The sequence below is a fragment of the Oryzias latipes genome, chromosome 5, assembly GCF_002234675.1.
Source record: "Oryzias latipes chromosome 5, ASM223467v1".
Taxonomy (NCBI): Eukaryota; Metazoa; Chordata; class Actinopteri; order Beloniformes; family Adrianichthyidae; genus Oryzias; species Oryzias latipes.
Window position 1 is genome coordinate 18,695,137 of NC_019863.2, and position 19,949 is coordinate 18,715,085.

At 37.4% G+C, this 19,949-nt stretch overlaps 1 protein-coding gene across 1 annotated transcript; it reads left to right on the forward strand.

Moving 5' to 3' along the window:
• Positions 1–3,158: 3,158 nt before the first annotated feature.
• LOC101175559 (gamma-glutamyl hydrolase) lies at positions 3,159–19,470 on the forward strand. Its single transcript, XM_004068902.4, has 9 exons — positions 3,159–3,580; positions 6,551–6,665; positions 6,933–6,983; positions 7,347–7,431; positions 9,689–9,827; positions 10,883–10,989; positions 11,333–11,423; positions 11,626–11,763; positions 17,554–19,470. The coding sequence occupies exons 1-9, from the start codon at positions 3,481–3,483 to the stop codon at positions 17,673–17,675; spliced, it is 948 nt and encodes a 315-aa protein (XP_004068950.1). The 5' UTR covers positions 3,159–3,480; the 3' UTR covers positions 17,676–19,470.
• Positions 19,471–19,949: the final 479 nt, after the last annotated feature.

The window sequence follows — 19,949 nt, forward strand, 5'->3', positions numbered from 1 at the left end:
TATCCCGGCCACTTGGGCGAAGGCAAGGGATACCCTGGACTGGTCGCCAGTCTGTCGCAGGGTGGAATATCCTCAATCACACATCCATTCACTCTCACACTCACACCTATGGACAATTTAGAGTTGCCAATCAACCTATGTAGCATGTTTTTGGACGGTGGGAGGAAGCCGGAGATCCCGGAGAAAACCCACGCATACACGGGGAGAACATGCAAACTCCACACAGAAAGGTCCCCCATTGATATTGTTTTTCATGTCCCCCAGCCAGGACTTGAACTGGGGGGCTTCTTGCTGTGAGGCAAGAGCGCTAACCACTAGGCCACCGTGCAGCCAAATTGGAAGACGGCGAGCAGCAAACTCCACCTTCACGGATCAGGGAAAAAGAGAATTGCTGGAGAGATCAAAGCCAAAAATGTTACTCAGGTAGTAAAAATCAAAGTAAAAACAGCGGAATGTTTTTTTTAAAAAAAGCAATACAGGTTTATAGATGAATAAACAATGTAGTCACGTGACCCATTGACTTTCTTTTTCTGTGTCTAGACGGTTCACAAAGCAGGCTGGCATCTATAGTCATCACAATCTCGGCTGGAAAATATCATTGAACCCTTGACTTTAGAAAAGTGGGTCAACAAATGAAATAAAAGGGTCTTGATTGTTGAAACATGCCCAGTAAGGCCAGTCTTTATGGTTTATTAAACTTGTGGCTACACTTCAGTCCTTTTTGTCAACTAATTTAAAATAATAATAATACAAAGACTAAATTCAGGCCAATGGGAATGATCCAGAGGTGACAGAACGTGATGATGTCCTATGAATTAAATATAAAACATTGGAACATTTTTGATGACTCCAAAGGAAGATGGACTGTAAAGTCTCTGGTGATACTCCTAAAATGTTCCTGGAAATGAATCTCAGAAGATACTTGTACTCCATGAGATGGTTGTACTCCTTGGACAGATCTCTCTGCTTGTTGAAGGTGGTTTTGTAACACATTCACCTCCAGATGTGAACTATCGCACTTGTCTAAACCCAGTTGGACATTACCAAAAAAAAGACTAACAAACTTGCTTCAAATTTAGTTGTTTTTTAAAATGATTTAAAGAGATAAACTGAATGATACAAACGGTGTGTGAGAAATAAATATATTTCCCAAAAATATAACTAAATGCAAATTTGCTAAAGATGGTATGAAAAACAACATCAAATCCTTTATAAAGATGATTTTTTTTTATTTTGAAATGCAAAATGAATTGAGCAAATATTGAAACAAAGCAAGAAAATACATACAAGTACTAATAGTTTCATCTGTACAACATTGTCTTTGATTATGCATGATATTGACTGTAATACAATTACGTTTTGAAGTTTGTAGGGTGAATTACACTCAAAAAATTATTCAAGACCCTCTTTAATGTATATTTTTTTGTTTTATTTACAAATATTTGCCTTAAAATAATGTATCTACATTTAATTGACCGAACACAAAATGTATTAATAGTTTGACCTATAAACTCCAGTAATCCAAAATAATTGAGTTCAAGTAAGGGGCGTGCTGTGCGCATGTTGAATGCTGTTTTCCTGTTTCTCTTTATCTATTCTTTTTATAGTATCTTCTGGGGTTTACAGCTACAATTTTTCACCTATTTTAACCAATAAACTATTAAAATGATAAACTCTTTCGTCTAAGACTTTTGGTCCTTCAAATCCTTCGACTTTTCAAAGAGAGAAAAGTTTCGTTCGTGTTTTTCCACGTAAAAAACGTACTGAAATGCTTGAAATCGTTTCAACTCAGCTTCTCCCATTAAAACAATACGTGACGAACCTAATTAATAGATTGATTCTATTTCTTTATACTGGCAGGTCTGAGTTGTCACAGAAGTGTTAGCTCAATGGAGTAGTTAGTAGGATTAACATACAGAGGTTCTGAGTTCAAGGCTGGCTACAGTGTTAGATAATTTTTTTTGCCTTGCCTTTCTTGATAAAATTGAGTTCGACTAACTCAATTATATTTCATTACATGGAAGAATTTTGAGGTGTGGCTACTCATATTTATTGGATGGAAATCCTGCCCACAATTAAATTGAGTTCATCCAATGAGTTGTTTCTTTGAGTGTACTGGAAAACTTCGGCCATGGTCATCCCTAAAGCGTCCCTCATTAGTAACATCTTGAAACAAACAAATACATATCTCTGTTTCCTCATTATGAAACGCCAATCATGAACCAGATATAAGCCATCTTATTTTATAATTTTGCTAAATGTAACTTTTTAGGATTCAGTGTTTGAGGCCCTTTTTCTTTTTTCTTTTACCTCCTTAAAAACGGACTTCCTGGGGTTATTCCCAAGTTTCCTAAGCCTCTTTGGAATTTACATCATTTGTAATTTGTACATTTAACATGTTGAGGTGTGTCTGTGAAAACCTGTAACGTCATTCTATTTCAATTTCGTCACATTTTACCCTACGGGTAACTGTGTGGATGTGTCTGCTCCTGGATTTATGGCTCCTCTTGGTATTAATGCCATAAAGAGAGTGACGGGAAAGTCACGCCAACACAAACGCTGACGTTTTTTTTTTATTCAAATTTGTATGCATTTGTTTCTATTTGCATTTTACTCAACTGAGTAGTGTGTTGTAAATAGGGACACAACCAGGGTGTGTGCTTTGTCCACAGATGGAGCTTAACTGTATTTTATTTTTTTAAAGATTCCATTGGGTTTTGTGTCATTTTTATAATGTAAATAAAGCAATAAAAGGTGATCGGATGTACAAAAGGTGTTTTTGAAAAACCAAACAGTTTTTATTCACGTACATTCACCTCTTCCTGTGTCCTGCATTGCATTTACTGGTTCCCAATTGGAAGTTCAAATAAACCATCTTTTAAAAAGACATTTTAAATACATTTAATTTAATGTTTTTTTATTTATATTTGTAAATTTAATAAACCGATTTTGCTTTTAGACATGGAAATGTGGCCAATCTATGATACAATTTCCTAAAATTACTAAAATTGGAATAAGATGTAGAATCCAGTCTGTTTTATTATTTTTTTAAAGCTGGTTCTGTTAGAAAAAATATAACCGTAAATGTCTATTAATAAAATAAAGGAACAACACTAATAATTATTTTTATTTTCGATTTTTGCTCTTTAATAACACAGGAGGTTGTTCTTTGAACAAAATCCACCCCCGTGGATGGGGAAAACTGGAACATTCCGAGCTACCTGTATGGACATGTGTTAAAGGAGGACCGACTCTCACCACGTGACTGATCAGACGCCGGTTGGTAGAGCGGTGATGACAAACCTCTCAGGTTTTAAGTAGAGGAGCTGTCTGACTCTGTCGGTTACGTAGCATCATTCCACAGAGGCAGCATCTTCTCCCGCAGCGCCGTTCCTTCCTTCCTTCCTTCCTCCTCCAGGCTTAGCCTCCGCCGTCCCGTCATCCTTCTGTGTTTTTGGAGCTCATCGTTGGGAGTTGTGGATGGGTCGGCCGGCTGCGGCAGTCTTCGCGGTGCTGCTGGCCGCGGTCCTCGCATGCGCGCCGGGGAGAAGCCAGCAGCTCACTGACCGGCCTATCATCGGTAAGGTTGTCAGAAACCTGACGTTCCTGTCCGGACACACATCATGACAGCTCTTATGTAACTCTGCCAGAATGTTCCAGAAAATGAAGGTGTGCGTGGGTGGGACTGTGTGAGTCCAGTGGATGCGACTGCGTGCCTTTAGTATTCCAAAACAACGTTCGGTCTGCGTTCATGATCCACGTGTGGTCAGAGCATCTTCCTTATAGACGATCTTTAGGTTAGACTACTTCTAAAAGTTGGACGTGTCTTTAAAACGCAACACTGTTGTAAAAATTAAAAGTAAAAATAATTGCATTTTAGTTTAATAGGTTTGGTTTTTTTTTGGTTTTTTGTAAAAGGAAGAAAAAACGTCTTTTTTTATTTTGGTTATAATAATTTAAAGAATTCCTCCAAAACTTAAGTTTTCCACTTGAAATTTAAAGTTATGTAGATAAAACCCAAAAAAAAAACAATAAAAAAAAAAAACAACCTGATGGGATTGCACAAAACCAAGAAAACGGATTGAGATTTTAAAACAGTCAAAATGTATACTAAAACTGAATTTTAGACACAACTCTCACCCCTGGAAATTTTAAGTCTGGCAACCATCAGAAGAGAAATGATGATGGTAACAAAAGTGACAGCTTCTGTAGGCAAAGTCAGAGGGATGTTTTCAGTGACATTGTAGAAGTCAGCATTAACCCTTGTTCTATCCTAGGCACTTTAACATTGGGAGTTGGGTCATCTAGACCCACTAGACAGTGCGCTGAACCTTTTTTCTTCAATGACTTGTGATCTTCACTGGTGTCCATGGATTACATGAAATCTTTCCACCTTTATCCACCTTTGTCATGGTAGGAATAACACGTCAATGTAAGGGTGGGGTCATCTAAAATGGCATAAGGGTTAAGAAAAGTCCTGATTTACACCACTTAATGTTTTGTCAGAATAACAGCTGCTCTGTGTCTGAGAGGTATGATCTACTTTAATTTAGCAACTCATGAACATGAAAATGTGCTCTTAAAAAGTCAGACTGATTTTTTTTTTTTTTTTTTTGCATTTTAAAAGCATTTCCACAATTCCAGTGGTCTTTTTATTACGACTATCCCTTTTTAGGCGGAAAAAAAAGTGTAATTTTCTAGGACAGTTTCTACAGAACTGCAGTTCATTAGAAATTCACCTGAGTTGTGGGCGGGACCATTTGTGAGAAGTTAGTCCACCTCCTACTTCCCTGTCATCCATCTGTTTACACTTTCCTGCTAGCTCACAGCCCCTCACTACCCCAAAGTAAGGATGTGTTCAGATTTCTTCACTACACAATGCACCGTTCACCATTTTGTAGTGCTGTCTGAATCTACAATTACAAGATCCAGTGCCCTAGAAATTTCCCAGAAGTCTCTGCTAGTGTGCATCGATGCTCACTAGGTTGGCGAACATAGACCCCAATGCATTTGAACAATTGTTGCAAAGAAAATGTATTTAAATGTATTCTTTTAATAAATAACATTTTCATTTTCAGAACACAGTGGATTCATAAATAGTCGTCTCCAAACGTTTAATCAATGAGATTAATTTAGTGAATTCAATGTCATATTTGTCATATAAAAAAAATAAAAAGTAGTGAGCAGGGTGCCCGAATTGTTTTAAAAATCCAGGGCACTAATAAATAGTCCCGCACTATATAGTTTTTCAGTAGTTAGGGCTTTGGGTGGGAATTCAGACAGCCTGACATTACTGGTGCATCCAGAACGGTGAGCAATCCAGCTGCACAGTTTGTCTCTGAGGCCCATTTCTAATAAACTATTTCTGCTCTGCTAAAACTTTGTAATAGATACCAACACGGTTTGGTTTGTTATTTTTACAAAGTAAAATCATAATCATAATTGAAAACCACTGGGAACATTTTTGAAAATAGATTAAAAGATGATCAGAGTGAGACCTAAAGGATACTGGGACATTTTCAAACTATAATTTGCATGACATTGTTTACCAGCTCTCTGTTGCTGCCTTTTTTTTTGTTTTGTTTTTTTGCCTTCATCAAGTCCTGATATGTGCTTGCATGGTTAAAGCTCCATACTATACAATGAAAGTTGCCCTGATTAGTCGTGACTTGCAGAAACGAATGGATTTTTATGAAAACAAAATATAATACTAAAGTTCAACGAGCAGTGTTAAGCAATATATCTTAAAATTAATGTCCATAAATCTCACCTGTCTTATGTCCTCTCCTGGATGTTTGGGCAAATGGTTTTTCAATCAAATGATCACCTGCTTAAGGTTTTGGAAGAAACCATTGAGCTGAGGGACTGGGGGTGGTGACGGTGTGTTAGGTTTTTACATTTTTTTATTTTTATTTTGTATTTTGTGAGGAGGCATGTGTTAAAACAATATGAGATGGAAAATACAGTTTGATGCGTTCATGTAGAAAAAAAAAATCAAATCAACGTGTTTAACAATGTATTAGATAGCTTTGTTTCAGTGGAAGAAGCCCCAGCAATAAAGTAATGGTTTGTTCTTCACGAGCTCTGCACATAAAATGCTGCTTGGTCCAAACTTTAGGGGGGTTGTTGCTGTTGAGAGACTGGAAATTACTTGTTTCTCCACAAAGGATAACAGAAGAGAAAAAAAACAGCATAACTAGACCTGTGCTCTACCGTCAAACTAACATGTAAGAGAAATACAAGTTTGCATGAATTGCTCACAAAAAAAATCATCCTATATTAAAAATGGACGTTTAAATGAGTGTATAAATTTGAGCAAATTAAAATAGTATTTTTTCAGTTTTGTCCTGATAGAAATTGGTGTTAATCACAATGGGATTCGTCACCATGACTTAAGTGGGAAGAGCTAGATCTTAAATAAAGGTTATCTGTTGTTCCTTTAGTAATTTAATTTTTTTTTTCCCTAAATAAGTTGTTTCAGTTGTTCACAGAAATGATATGTCCTTAAATATCTATATTGTAAAAAAGGCGTGTTTGTTTCTCTCTGCAGGCGTGTTGGCTCAGGAGAATCTTCCAAAGGATGCGTTTGCTCGGGGCTCCTCCTACATCGCCGCTTCATATGTCAAATTCCTGGAGAGTGCAGGAGCCCGTGTTGCACCCATACGGTGAGGCAACAGAAGTCATAATGAGAAGAATTCATTCATTAAAATCAAGACTTTTTTAATTTAGTTTTTCCAGTATTGTTATAGATACATACTCCTTTTTAAACGTTTTTACCTCAACCTTTTTTTGTTAGTAAAGCAATAACTAAAGTAATGTTTACAATCTGACTTGGTTGTAAATATTTGTTATCATCAGCGACGTGGTTTGCAAAGAGAGAAAAGTTGAATTTGATTAACTATTTTCTTTTTGTGCTTTTTGTTCTTTACCAGAATTAACTTAACAGATGAAGAATATACTAAGCTTTTCCAATCAATAAATGGGTGAGTGGAGGTTTTCTTTTTACTTATTTCTATTTAAATAAAATCCCTTTCGATCTTTGAGTTATTACTCTTCAAAGCAGAGCAGAAACAATCTTGTTTTACAGCTACAATAAAGTCTGCAATGCAAAATGTTGCTAACAATCACAGAAACTAGCATCTGCTCATTTGTTTTTACTTACGTATACAAAGTTCCTGTGTATTTCTTGGCTGAACAACTAGTATTTAAGATTGCTTGTGAACGATTGTACAGAGAAGTGTCCTTTTAATGTATCTTTATGTAATGTTTATTTCTGTTTATGGTGTAATCTCTCGAAAATGTCTAAAAACTGTAAACTCCAATCATTTTCTTTGCCGTTTTCTCAGGCTTCTGCTGCCAGGAGGAGATGTAGATATTCAGAAGTCACAGTTCAGTCGAGTTTCCAAGATCTTCTACAGCATGGCTATAAGGGTATGATATTTAATGTGTAGATGCAGCTTCTGAGCTTCATTACAACCGCTACAAGTCTGAATTCTGAAAGAAAAGGAAGCATTTTTAGATAAAAAAAAAACATGTGAACTACAAGCCTTTTAAACCAAATTTACACTTTATTCACAACAAAACATCGATAATAGTATTTATTAACATGAGAAATATATTGAAAACAATATGTAGAATGATTAAACTCACACTTTAATCCAGAAAATGTGCTCTTTTTAAATGTGATGCCTACTGCAGATCTGGAGTAATTTGGGCAGAGATGAGTTTATTGTACGTCAGTTCTTCTTTAGAAAAAAAAAGAGTTCTGGGTGTTAGGAGCTTTGTTGTTGTTATTTTTGGCCGCAGTCTTTTGCTAAAGACTTTGGTTATCTTCTGAGTATTTAGTTTAATGATGCTCCAAACGTTTCCTAAAGGTGAAGGTGAAGGCTTTGCAATGCCTGAACTCTTACAAGATGAAGCCATGGTTTGTAGAAAGTAGGTCTTGCCTGACAAAGATAAGATTTAGTGGGTGATAAATGTTCTCTAAAGTCTTAAATGTAGTTTTACTATGTAATATTAATCCAAAAAGTGCATGTTGTCCATAGACTTATGTACACCTAGACCATCAGAGATTCTGGTTTGAGAACGGAACCCCCTTTAAGGTCCCTCTGCTCTTTAACCAGGAGGATGTGGAGGACAAACAAGATTGTTCCGTTTGAACTGGTCCGACCATAAAACACTTTGCAACTTTCTATCACAGATGAGTCTAGGTCCACAAAACACTACAGCACTTCTAGACCACATTCAAATATTTTTTTTCCAATTTGTTTTTATTGCAAACAAAAAGAGAATTGTTACATACATGAAACACAATGAAACAAAGATACAGTTTCATATTTGTAATACAACATGGCCAGTTTCAACAACAATACAACGCACCTCGAACCCCCCCCCCCCCCTTCTCCATGGTTTGCAAGACAAGGATAAGATATATATTGTCCAATATAACAAAAGCATATCTCTATGTGATCAACTCGATGGCCAAATCGATCAGCCAAGTGGCAACATAAAATAAAGAAATATAGCAACATATAAAGCTGATGTGATATTTATATGAAAGAAAAAGAATAATAATAATACTAAGAGTGCTAATAATATTTAAGAACAGTTGGAATATTTTAAACTATAAACTACTGAGATGTGATGGTAGAATGTGAAGAGGCCTCAGGTAGAATTCTGAGTTTGTCAAAGTGATCTAAAACCGCGCCCCAGATTGAGAAAAATTTGTCCTTCGATCCCTGAACTGAATATTTTATTTTTTCAAGTTGCAATAGTTGCATTAGATCAGTCAGCCACTGGGAAACCCTGGGTGGGTCCTTAGATTTCCAGTGCAATAATATACGGCGCCTTGCTATTAGAGTAGCAAAAGCAAGAATGTCTTTTTGTCTTTTTCTTAATGTATCTGGGTTTTGGTGTGAACCACCAAATATGGCTGCTTCTGCACTAGGCTGTAAACTGATATCGAGTGCGTCTGATAAAGTTTTAAAAATTGTAGACCAATAATTCACCAGAGCAGAGCATGACCAGAACATGTGGGTTAGATTGGCTGGGCTATTTTGACATCTGTCACAATTTGCACTCAGATGAGGATAACCACATTCAAATATACCTCAGTTTTTGAATAATTTTGCTCAAGTTGTTATCTGCAGAAATCACATTTGCTGTGATAATCTGCCTTTTCCCTATTTTGTGTTCAAGATTTTTTGCACTGTAGATGAGGAAATTTGCAACGCTTTTGCAATTGAATGTTAAACCTAGATTTTTACAATCTTTTAACTCACCATGACACATTTTAGAGCATCTGTCCATCTTTGTAAAATTCTGTAACAATTTGCATCAGACATTTCAAACACGTGACTGGTTGATTCATTAGCGTTTTTTCATCTAAATGTTTTTCAAGTTTTGTGTTTTTCTAACCGTTGTCTGTTTTTGCTATTTTAAGATCTGTAAAGATTGCATTGAGGAGAAAAAAAAGCCAATTTGAATGGGGGAAAAAGTACTTTTTTCCAGTTAAAACCTAAAGGCTAAAGAATTAACCTTGTCAGAATTTAGGTTGTAAAGTGTTCCTTCAGTAAAAGTTTTTAAATTGGAATCAAATCACTAACAGAAACTAGAAAATAACAGTTTTGCAAACATTCCTGTTCATAAATCACTACAGTTTCTTTTTTTTTATATATTTCTCCCGTAGGCCAATGATGCTGGAGACTACTTTCCTATCTGGGGAACTTGCCAAGGTTTCCAGCAGCTCACCGTCCTTACAGCCAATAAAAATCTGCTTACTCTGACTGACACCAAAGCCGTGGCTCTGCCTCTCAAATTCACAACAGGTTTTTCTTTTTCTTCTGACTTGAAAGCACAACTCTGTGAACAGTATTTAGCTCATAAGAACCCATGGAGACATCAGTGTAACAGAAAATATCAGAAATGGATTCTGTGGTCGACACGTTTTGTGGAAAATTACACATTTTATTTTTAAGAAAAATTGGGTCTGGGTTCTTATGGGTTAAATATTTATTTAAAATTCCTCTCAAAAGCCTCATTTTGAGGCACAAAGAAAAAATGCATGAACTAGCGATACCAACAACAAGTTTAATGCTACTTTCTCACTCGTGTTCAAGAACAAGTGTTGAACCTATAGTGTTCACACTGGTCAAGCAGGGAGGGGCTTGTTCTTTGTTTTTTTTCCCTACTGTTTACTAGCTCATGTCTGCCATCTACAGTTGGAAGAGGCCCAAAACAGGCATTTACGTGCAATTATAGAGACGTTTCATTGGAAGGGGTCGCTTGAATGTTGCCGAGTGAGGTGTGAACGAAGGAAAGCAGGAAAGTGTCTGTGCCGTCAGACTATTTGTAGCTAAAATCTAATTTGAAAAATTTTAAGATGATTATTATTTTTAAATAAACACAAATTCCATCTGTGTTGTAGTAAAAAATTAGAACAACACTTTACCACTTTTACTGTAGGACCATATTAAAGTAAAGATACCTGCAACAAGCAGGATCCATTCTAGAATCTGTGTTTCTTTAAAATGTATTATTAGTCTGTAAAATCAGAAACAAGGAGAAGACAGGGCAAGCTTTCATTTTTCAGTTGACCCTTATACATTTCAAACCCTCAAGATGGCTTTGGATTGTAGCTTCCCCCATGAGTGGAGTTGGAACATCAGAACATTAGACGAGGAACACAGAAAGACCTCAGTTGTGCCCAAATGTTGATGTCCAAAAATAACCAGTTACTCTTGGGAGGGCCCAACTATGCTTTGATTCTGTTTAAAAAAAAATAGTTGTATTTGATAAAGTTCTACCAAACAAGTTTAAAAGCTTGCAAGGGTCTCCAAGCAGTCGAGACTTAACCGGACATTATTGTGTTTTCACTCTACAGCAGCCAAGTCCAGCCGATTGTTCCGGAGTTTTCCCAAAGACCTGTTGCAGTCTCTGGCTAATGAAAACATCACTTCCAACTTCCACAGCTGGAGTCTTTCAGTTCAGGTTTTTGGTCTCTCCTCCTCATTTTGTTTTCTTCCATGGCCATGACAGCTTTAAAAAAATACTGTTGTACCTGTTAAACCCTTCAGATGGAAGCCAATTGATGAACAGTGCCCACGGAAATTATTTTTACTCCAGGGAGGATGAATATAGGATAAAGCAAAATTCAATCTATCAAATTCAGGGGTTAAGGAAATGAAAACCTGCGAAGACTGTCCCAGAAGTTATTATTATATTCACCTTTAACAGTATAGGAATCTATTAAACTAAAAAAAAAAACATAACCTTTGGCAGACTTGCTATACCATAAATCAAAAACCAAACCAATCTGTGTTTTAACCTACAGAACTACAGCAAGAACGCCAAGCTGAAGCGGTTTTACCGGGTCCTGTCAATAAACAGTGATGGGAGGAAAGAGTTCATCTCCACCATGGAAGGTACCAGACCTCATTGACTAGAAGGATTCCCATCACATCAGCCCCCTGCACTGAACGTTCCTGCTACACATGAATATCAGCTCAAAATTTGACCTCTAGATGGCACAGCATTCCCGTTACTAACATTTTTATTTTTGTGAATTTTAATCCAATTTCTTTTTTTTTAAAATGGAATGCTGACAATAATTTTGCATTTCCACAGCCAACCGTTACCCATTTTATGCCGTTCAGTGGCATCCAGAGAAAAGCACCTTCGAGTGGATTGATAAGCCCGGCATGGTTCACTCCTTCGCCGCCATAAGAACCAGTTTCTACACGGCTAGCTTCTTTGTATCTGAAGGTAAAGCAGAACATTTCTTAGTACTTTTTTCATTTCATTACTTTGTTTGTCAATGTTTGCTTTAACTCTGGGAAGAAGATAAAATGATGTAAAATCAAATTAGTTGGAATTGTTCTTCTGGATACTTTGGTAAAAAAGAACCAAACTGTAAAGTGTTTGTAAATCTAAGTTTTTATCCCTAAAGTCATTGGAAAATGTGTAGATTTTTTTCCCTTCTTTAGTTTCATAATATCACATAAGTTCTTCAAAATGGCAATTATCATGAAATATTTCATAAATTAATATTTTTGAAGGTGGATTTGATGAAAATAAACATGGATAAAAAATACATTTTCAGTCATGAAAAGACTTCAAGAAAATTAAAATAGGAAATAAAAAAAAAAATCAGGCAAAAATATTTAGATTTTCATCTTTTAGATAAATAGCTAATGTTTTGATTGCCACCAAAGAATGTCAGACAATTCTATGTCTCATCTTATCTCTCAAATTAGCAAGAAATATCTCTGCAAGGAGCATCCACAAACTTTCTGCACATCCTGTGTACAATAGTGCAGACTAAAAGCTCAACTCTGGGCATAAAGAACACTTCCATGTTCTGACTATCTGACTTATGTTGTCACTATGTTTTTCTGTTTCACACTAAAACATTAAAAAAGAAAAAGAAAAAAAATCTTACTCTGCCACTGCCGGTCCCAAGCCCGGCTAACAAAAGAGGAGGGGTAAGTGAGACTTTATAGTGAATAACCACAAATATGTCACAAAAAAGGAGATAAAAATAAGTAAATAAATATGTTCATAAAAGGAAAGGGGATCACTAACATCAGCCAATATGCTTTATTCTGGGAGAGTCATGAATGTGCACCCCAAATTAGAAAAGATTTAGATGAAAATTTTTCAAGAACCACTAACTCTAAAACTGAAAGTTTAACCTGACGGTGGCACTACAGCAAAGGTCATATCATCACCAAAACCAATAGGGTTCAGACTCTTGTGGTCATTAATGTTGTCAGTAAATTTGAGAAGATTTGTATGAAAACTTTTCAAGATACATTAATGCTAATTTAAAAGTTTTGCCTGATGGTGGTGCTAGAGAACAGGTCAACCCACTGATCTGTTTCATTATCAGGGGTTATTTATATATTCAACAAATAAACAATGTGCCTGACACAAAAAACTTGGTTAAGGCAAGGCAAGGCAAGTTTATTTGTATAGCACAATTCGTACACAAAGTAATTCAAGGTGCTTCACAAAACAGAAAAATGCATTAAAATCACAATACATCATAGAAATAATCAACATAAAATTTACTTTAAAAGAAAAGGAAGAAGAAAAAAAAGATTTAAAAAGAAAGGAAGGAAAGAAAGGTGCAGATAGGACCTTTCAGTCATATACACGGCTAAACAGAAATGTTTTAAGTCTAGATTTGAACATGAACACAGAAGAGGCCTGTCTTACGCCTTCAGGGAGGCTGTTCCAGATTTTAGCTGCAGAATATTGAAACGCTGATTCCCCTTGTTTAGTTCTGACTCTGGGAATCAACAGGAGGCCGGCCCCTGTTGTCCTCAGAGTACGAGATGGTTCATATGGCACTAACATGTCAGAGATGTACTTTGGTGCGTGGCCATGGAGAGACTTGTACACAAGCAGAGCTGCTTTGAAGTCTATTCTTTGAGGTACAGGGAGCCAGTGCAAAGACCTGAGCACAGGACTAATGTGATCATACTTCCTGGTTTTGGTCAGGACTCGAGCAGCAGCATTCTGGATGTACTGAAGCTGTTTTACAGCTCGTTTGGACAGGCCGGTGAGCAGGCCGTTACAGTAGTCTAACCTACTGGAGACAAATGCATGGATAAGTATCTCCAGGTCTCGCTTTGAGATTATGTTTTTGATTTTGGCAATGTTTTTCAGGTGGTAAAATGCCGCGGATGTTACTGACTTGATATGGCTGTTAAAGTTCAGGTCAGAGTCCATGATTACCCCTAGATTTCTGACTTGATTTGAGGGTTTGAGAGACAGAGAATGAAGGTAGCTGCTGACAATTTCTCTTTGTTTCTGTGGGCCAAAAACAATAACTTCGGTCTTGTCTGAGTTTAGCTGGAGAAAGTTGTTCTGCATCCACGCGCTGATCTGTTGGAGGCAGTGGCTGAGTGAATCCACCGGCCAATATTCACCTGTTGTCAGTGACACATAGATCTGAGTATCATCTGCATAGTTGTGATAAGATATGTTATTACTGCGTATTAACTGCCCTAGTGGCAGCATGTAGAGGTTGAACAGAAGGGGTCCCAGGATCGATCCCTGGGGCACACCACAATTCAAGCCCATGTAGTCTGAGACACAACTCCCAATTTCAACAAAATATTTCCTGTCTTCTAGATAAGACTTGAGCCAACTTAGGGCAGATCCAGAGATGCCAACCCAGTCTTGGAGTCTGTGCAAAAGGATCCCATGATCAACAGTATCAAAGGCAGCGCTCAGGTCTAGCAGGATTAAGACAGAGACTTTTCCATCATCAGTGTTCAGGCGGATGTCATTGGTTACCTTGATAAGAGCAGTTTCTGTGCTATGATGGGGTCTAAAACCTGACTGGAAAACATCAAACGAATTGTTTAATAAGAGAAAGTCAGTGAGCTGTTGGTAGACAACTTTTTCAAGGACTTTTCCTAAAAATGGCAGATTAGAGATAGGTCTGTAATTATTCAGTACAGTGGGATCAAGACCGCTCTTTTTCAGGAGGGGTTTAATGACTGCAGTTTTTAAGGCCTCTGGAAATATTCCAGATTGAAGAGACATGTTAACTATTTGAGTAATTGATGGCAACACACTGTTCAAGACAGACTTTAGAAATCTAGTGGGTAACACATCAAGGCAGCATGTAGACGAGCTCAGACGGGTGATGGTCTCTTGGACAGTTTGGTCAGTGACAGGTATAAAGTGAGTCAGCTTAGAGTGAGTAGGTGGCCGTTCGATAGTTATATGTGTTGTGGAGTTGATGGCTTTTTTAATGCCCTGAACCTTGTCATTGAAAAATACAGCAAACTCATTACATTTAGGTGTACAAACCAATTCTATTGGTAGCTGGGTTGGAGGGTTAGTTAATCTGTTAACTGTTGTGAACAGGATACGAGAGTTGCTGCTGCAACTTCCAATTATTTCAGAGAAGTACCTTTCCCTTGTTCTGCATAAGATCTGGTTATAAGCGTACAACTCCGCCTTATATATTCCATAATGAACCTGGAGTTTTGAGTTGCGCCACTTTCACTCGGCTCTGCGGCACTGTTGTTTCTGTGCCCTGACTAGATCATCATTCCTCCAGGGAGCTTTCTGTCTATGTTTTCTCAATTGAACTTTCATAGGGGCAATGGCATCCAGAACATTCAAGATGCTAGAAGTAACAGAATTCAGCATTTCATCAACATTGGCACCAGAGACGTTTTCAGGGTTTATCATTTCTACAAACTGTGCCCTAGTGCTCTCATTTATTTGTCTCCTTTGGACAACTGCAGGGCCAGGCGGTGGTTTGGGAGCAACAGACAGGTCAAAGAATACACAGAAATGATCAGAGAGGGCGACATCAACCACACTGACATTGTAAATAGTAACCCCCCTTGTGATGAGCAGGTCCAGAGTGTGCCCTCTGCTGTGGGTGGGGCAACTCACATGCTGAATTAGACCAAAGGTTTCAAGGACAGCATTGAGCTCTTTTGCATTTCTGTCATTGACATTATCAACATGAACATTAAAATCACCTGTAATGACTACACCATCAAAGTCTGTGCACACAACTGAGAGCATTTCAGTGAAATCATCAATGAAACTTTGGCTGTGCTGAGGAGGTTTGTACATAACTATGCAGAGTAAGGGAGGAGTTTGTTTTAACTCAATCTTAAAGGACACATACTCAAATGATGAAAACACACCAAATGATAGTCTGCGGGTTGCAATATTATCTCTAAACAGTGCAGAAACGCCTCCACCCTTTTTATTTTCTCGTATTTCCGATTCATGTTTGTAGTTGGGGGGAGTTGATTCGACTAGAACTATGTTTCCTGTGTTTTTGTCAAGCCATGTTTCAGTTAAAAACATAAAATCAAGATTAAAAGAAGAGATAAGATTATTGATTAAAAATGATTTGTTGCATAAAGATCTGACATTGAGTGCAGCAAGTTTGAGATTAGTTTCCTTGGGACTGGTCAAAACCTTCTTGCAAGGGATGTGAACTAGATCTCTTTGATTGGACAGTCTAACTGCCCTTTTTTGCATTCTACGTGGTGCAACTACAGGTATAGCACCAGAAGGAAGCTGTTCATCACAGGGCCCCAGTTTGACATGACCTTTCCTAGGACACTGGGGGCCCGTTTCATCCTAGCTCCGGGGAATAGCACGTCTAGAGGCGCGCAGGAGAGGTTGAGTTGAGGGTAGTTTGGGTGATGGACCGGGAGGAGTGGGAGCTGGACGGGATTTGGGTGAACGACGGAGGGGGCGTGTTGGAGGGGGTTTGGATGAAGGCCGTGTTGGAGGGACTTTGGGTGAAGGATGAGGAGGGGGCGCTGGAGGGGTAGGAGAGCTCCTGTGTGGTGTGAGGCTCACAGGTGTTAGGGGAGCCATCTTAATTCCTGACTTGATGAGGCTATCAAAATGGCTAGGTAGGGCCATGGGTGAAAGTGGGGGGGACGAAAAGGAAAGTGAGTCTTCACTGGGAGTAGATGTAGCAGGGGGCGCCCACAGCTGGTCAGATGGTGGAATTTCTGGGGCCAAATCTGGTGGTTGTTGTTGTGGTTCTGCAGCTGGGTCCTTAGCTGGCGGTAGTTGTTGTGGTGCTGGTGCAGGTGAGTCCTTAGATGGAGGTGGTTGCTGTAATGCTGGTGGAGCTGAGTCCTTAGGTGGAGGTGGTTGTGGTGCTGGTGCTGCCGGATCCAAGTCATTGACCGGTGTTGATGGAGGTAGTTGTTGTTGCCGTTGTGCTGTGGTTCCTGGGACACTGGCTCGGTCCTTCCTTACTGCCTTTTCAGGGCCTTGGCCTCTATGCCCCAGAGCGTGGAGGAGGTTCTTCACTAACTCTCTTGCTCCACCTCTGTTCAGGTGTGGGCCTCTTCCCATGAAAAGGTCCTTTCGCTTCCAGAATGTATTGAAGTTCTCAATGTAATGCAATCCTCTGGAAGCACACTCTCTGGAGAGCCAATTGTTCAGCTGAAACAGACGGCTGAACTTGAGTGACACCCCATCGATGTTAGGAAGAGGTCCGCTGATGAATGCTTCAACCTCTACTTTGTCAATCTCTTCAAATAACTTGATGAAGTCTTTTTTCAAACGTTCGGACTGTTCTTTTCTGATATCGACAGCACCTACATGGATGATTATTCGTTTAACTCCTTGGTACAAGACTTTAGATAAGAGTCCTGTAATCACTAGAACAGTAGAACTTGGGCAACATAAAGTTTGCATGGTTAACAATTTTATGTAAATCATTTTCTGAAGGCAAATATCCCTGGGGCCAAATGACCCCAAGGGGGAAATGTGTGAGTAATATTTAAGGATAATACGAGGGTTAATTGATAAAGAATCTTTTTTTTTTGCAATTGTTTATATTTTACAGGTTTTTTGTCAACATTTACATTCAGTTTAGTTATCAAATTTTTTTTTTATCTTAAATTAATTTTCTTTACATCCTGATTAAAGCTCCACACCTTGTTTCAGGACATTCAACCTGATGGTTTCTCTTGTCCCTTTTGCTAAATTACTGTATGGGTTCAGTTTGTGTTCACTCATCACTCATTTTGTCTCTTTCAGCTAAGAAGAACCAGCACCATTTTTCCAGCACGGCTGAGGAAGAAAAAGCTCTTATTTACAACTTTTTGCCTGTCTTCAGAGGCACCGACAGCATCTTTGTGCAGAACTATTACTTTGATTAATGAACTGGGTTGAAGCTAAAACAGACCTTTGCTCAGTTATTCTGGAGACAAACAAACAAAAGTAAAACTTTTGTTTTTTCAAAGGCAACAGAATGTAATAGTTAACACTGGAGAACAAAAAATTCAAAGTGTGGTAGAAAAACAAACACTTTACTTTTTTTAACCATTATTATGAATGTATGCTCTAAATATGGACAACTGTGAGCTAGAAGAGTCATACTTAAGATTTTAAAAGAACAGAATTTATGAGAAAATTTACAAATTCTTCTGTTTCAACTTTTTAATAGATTCAAAACTGTTTGATACAGAAGACGACAGCGGTCACTTATCCTTTTTTTTTCTTTCATTATGACTTAACTCATAAAATAACAAAAACTGAGAACGCAATAAAACTACAGATCATTATCAAGAAGCTTGTTATCAAGCTGGTTGTCCTGCAATCCAAAATAGATTTTCATTGGAAATTAATTACCCAGAATACCCCAAATTACCCAGTTGCTCATTTTCTAAAGATTTTGAAGACAACAGTTGTTATCTTTTATTAATAAATCTTTATAAGAATTGGGTCAGGATGGATAAAGATTTATTGGAGAGTCTCAAAATAATTTCAGTAGATACGACCGACCATTCTCATCTTCTGAAGTTAAGTTCTCCTGCACAACATTTTAGTTTTACTTTCTAGATAACTTTGGAAAAGTCTGGGACCCAAAATGGTGAAAATGTGATTCTGTTCTTTTCCTGAAATTTTACAGCTCGGGGGGAAAATGTAACAGTTTTGCCCCCTGAAGCACCCATGTTTGTAAAAGATTGCACCTTTAATAGCTCTCCTAGTAGAAACTTTATAGAATAGAGACATTTACAGCATTCTTTTTTAATCTTTTTAAAAAACAATTCTGAGGAAGGATAAAAACTGTGATGTAAAATGTTTGGATTTTTTTTTTGTCAACCTCTTTCCATTAGCTTTTGTCTGATTATATAAAATTATACTTTTCTTAAAGAGATTTAGGAATTAAGGGAGTTGAGTCTTACAAATGATTCATGTGAACAGGACTGTTAATATTTCAGAAGGAAAACAACATTTTTTTTAGGTTTAAAGTTGAAACCAGAAGTTTACATACACCACATAAAAACACACACATGCTTTTTTTTCTCACCGTAAAAAAATAAAATATATTTTCCCGTCGTAGGTCAATACAAATTTATAAAATTATTTCTATTTGATAAATGTGAGAATGATGAGATGAGGTTTTTTTCTAGATAAGAACAAAGAGAATGCATTGCCAGTCAAAAGTCTTGGCACCAAAACGCCTGTAAAATGATTATTGTTTTTTTTCTTTTGTTTTTGCGCCGTTGGATGTGTGGCATTATTCCATTCAGTAGCTCCTTCTCTTATGTGGGACTACAAACATGGCTGCATAATCATTTGTCTGTGTCCCTCCTGTAGTGTTGTGTTTGTCTGAAAATTAAATGGAATCTCAAAACGCTAAAAATTACATTAAAATGCACATTTTATCTATGTTTCTTAGAGGTTTAACTGATATCTTTTCTTCAAATGTACAACTTAAAGTGTTTTATTGCACAATTTGAGCCTTGTTCATTTTTATAGCCAAAGAAAGTGTACCAAAGTCAACTGAATGTGTCTGCATCCTTTTCCTAAAACTGTCCAGAGCTTTCTGTATCCAACATGCATTTGTTCATGGCAGCTCAGTGAGTTCAAATGCATTAAACCAATGAATGTGCAAGGGACGGTGTCGTTTCTGAAAACTCAAATGATATAATAAAGGAATTGAATTTATCTGGGTGTCCCTTTGTTATTATTTTTTTTAGCTTTTACCCTTTAGTGTGCATTTTAATTATGAAACTCAGACAAAATTTAACATTTAAAATTATAAATTTATCATCGTTTAAATGTTTTGTAAATTTGCATTTTGAGTCTTCAGAGAACTTAAAGTCTCCTTATTTAATTTTTTTTAAAGAACTTACTATTTAAACATCCTCAATTAACCCTTGTGCTATCCTAGGCACTTTAACATTGGGAGTTGGGTCATCTAGACCCACTAGACAGTGCTCTGAACCATTTTTCTTCAATGATCTGTGATCTTCACTGGTGTCCATGGATTACATGAAATTTTCCACCTTTATCCACCTTTGTCATGGTAGGAATAACACGTCAATGTAAGGGTGGGGTCATCTAAGATAGCACAAGGGTTAAAAAAAAGAAAAATAATCCTTCCAAGCAAAGAGCTGCAGAAATCAAAACAACAAAAAAGAAAA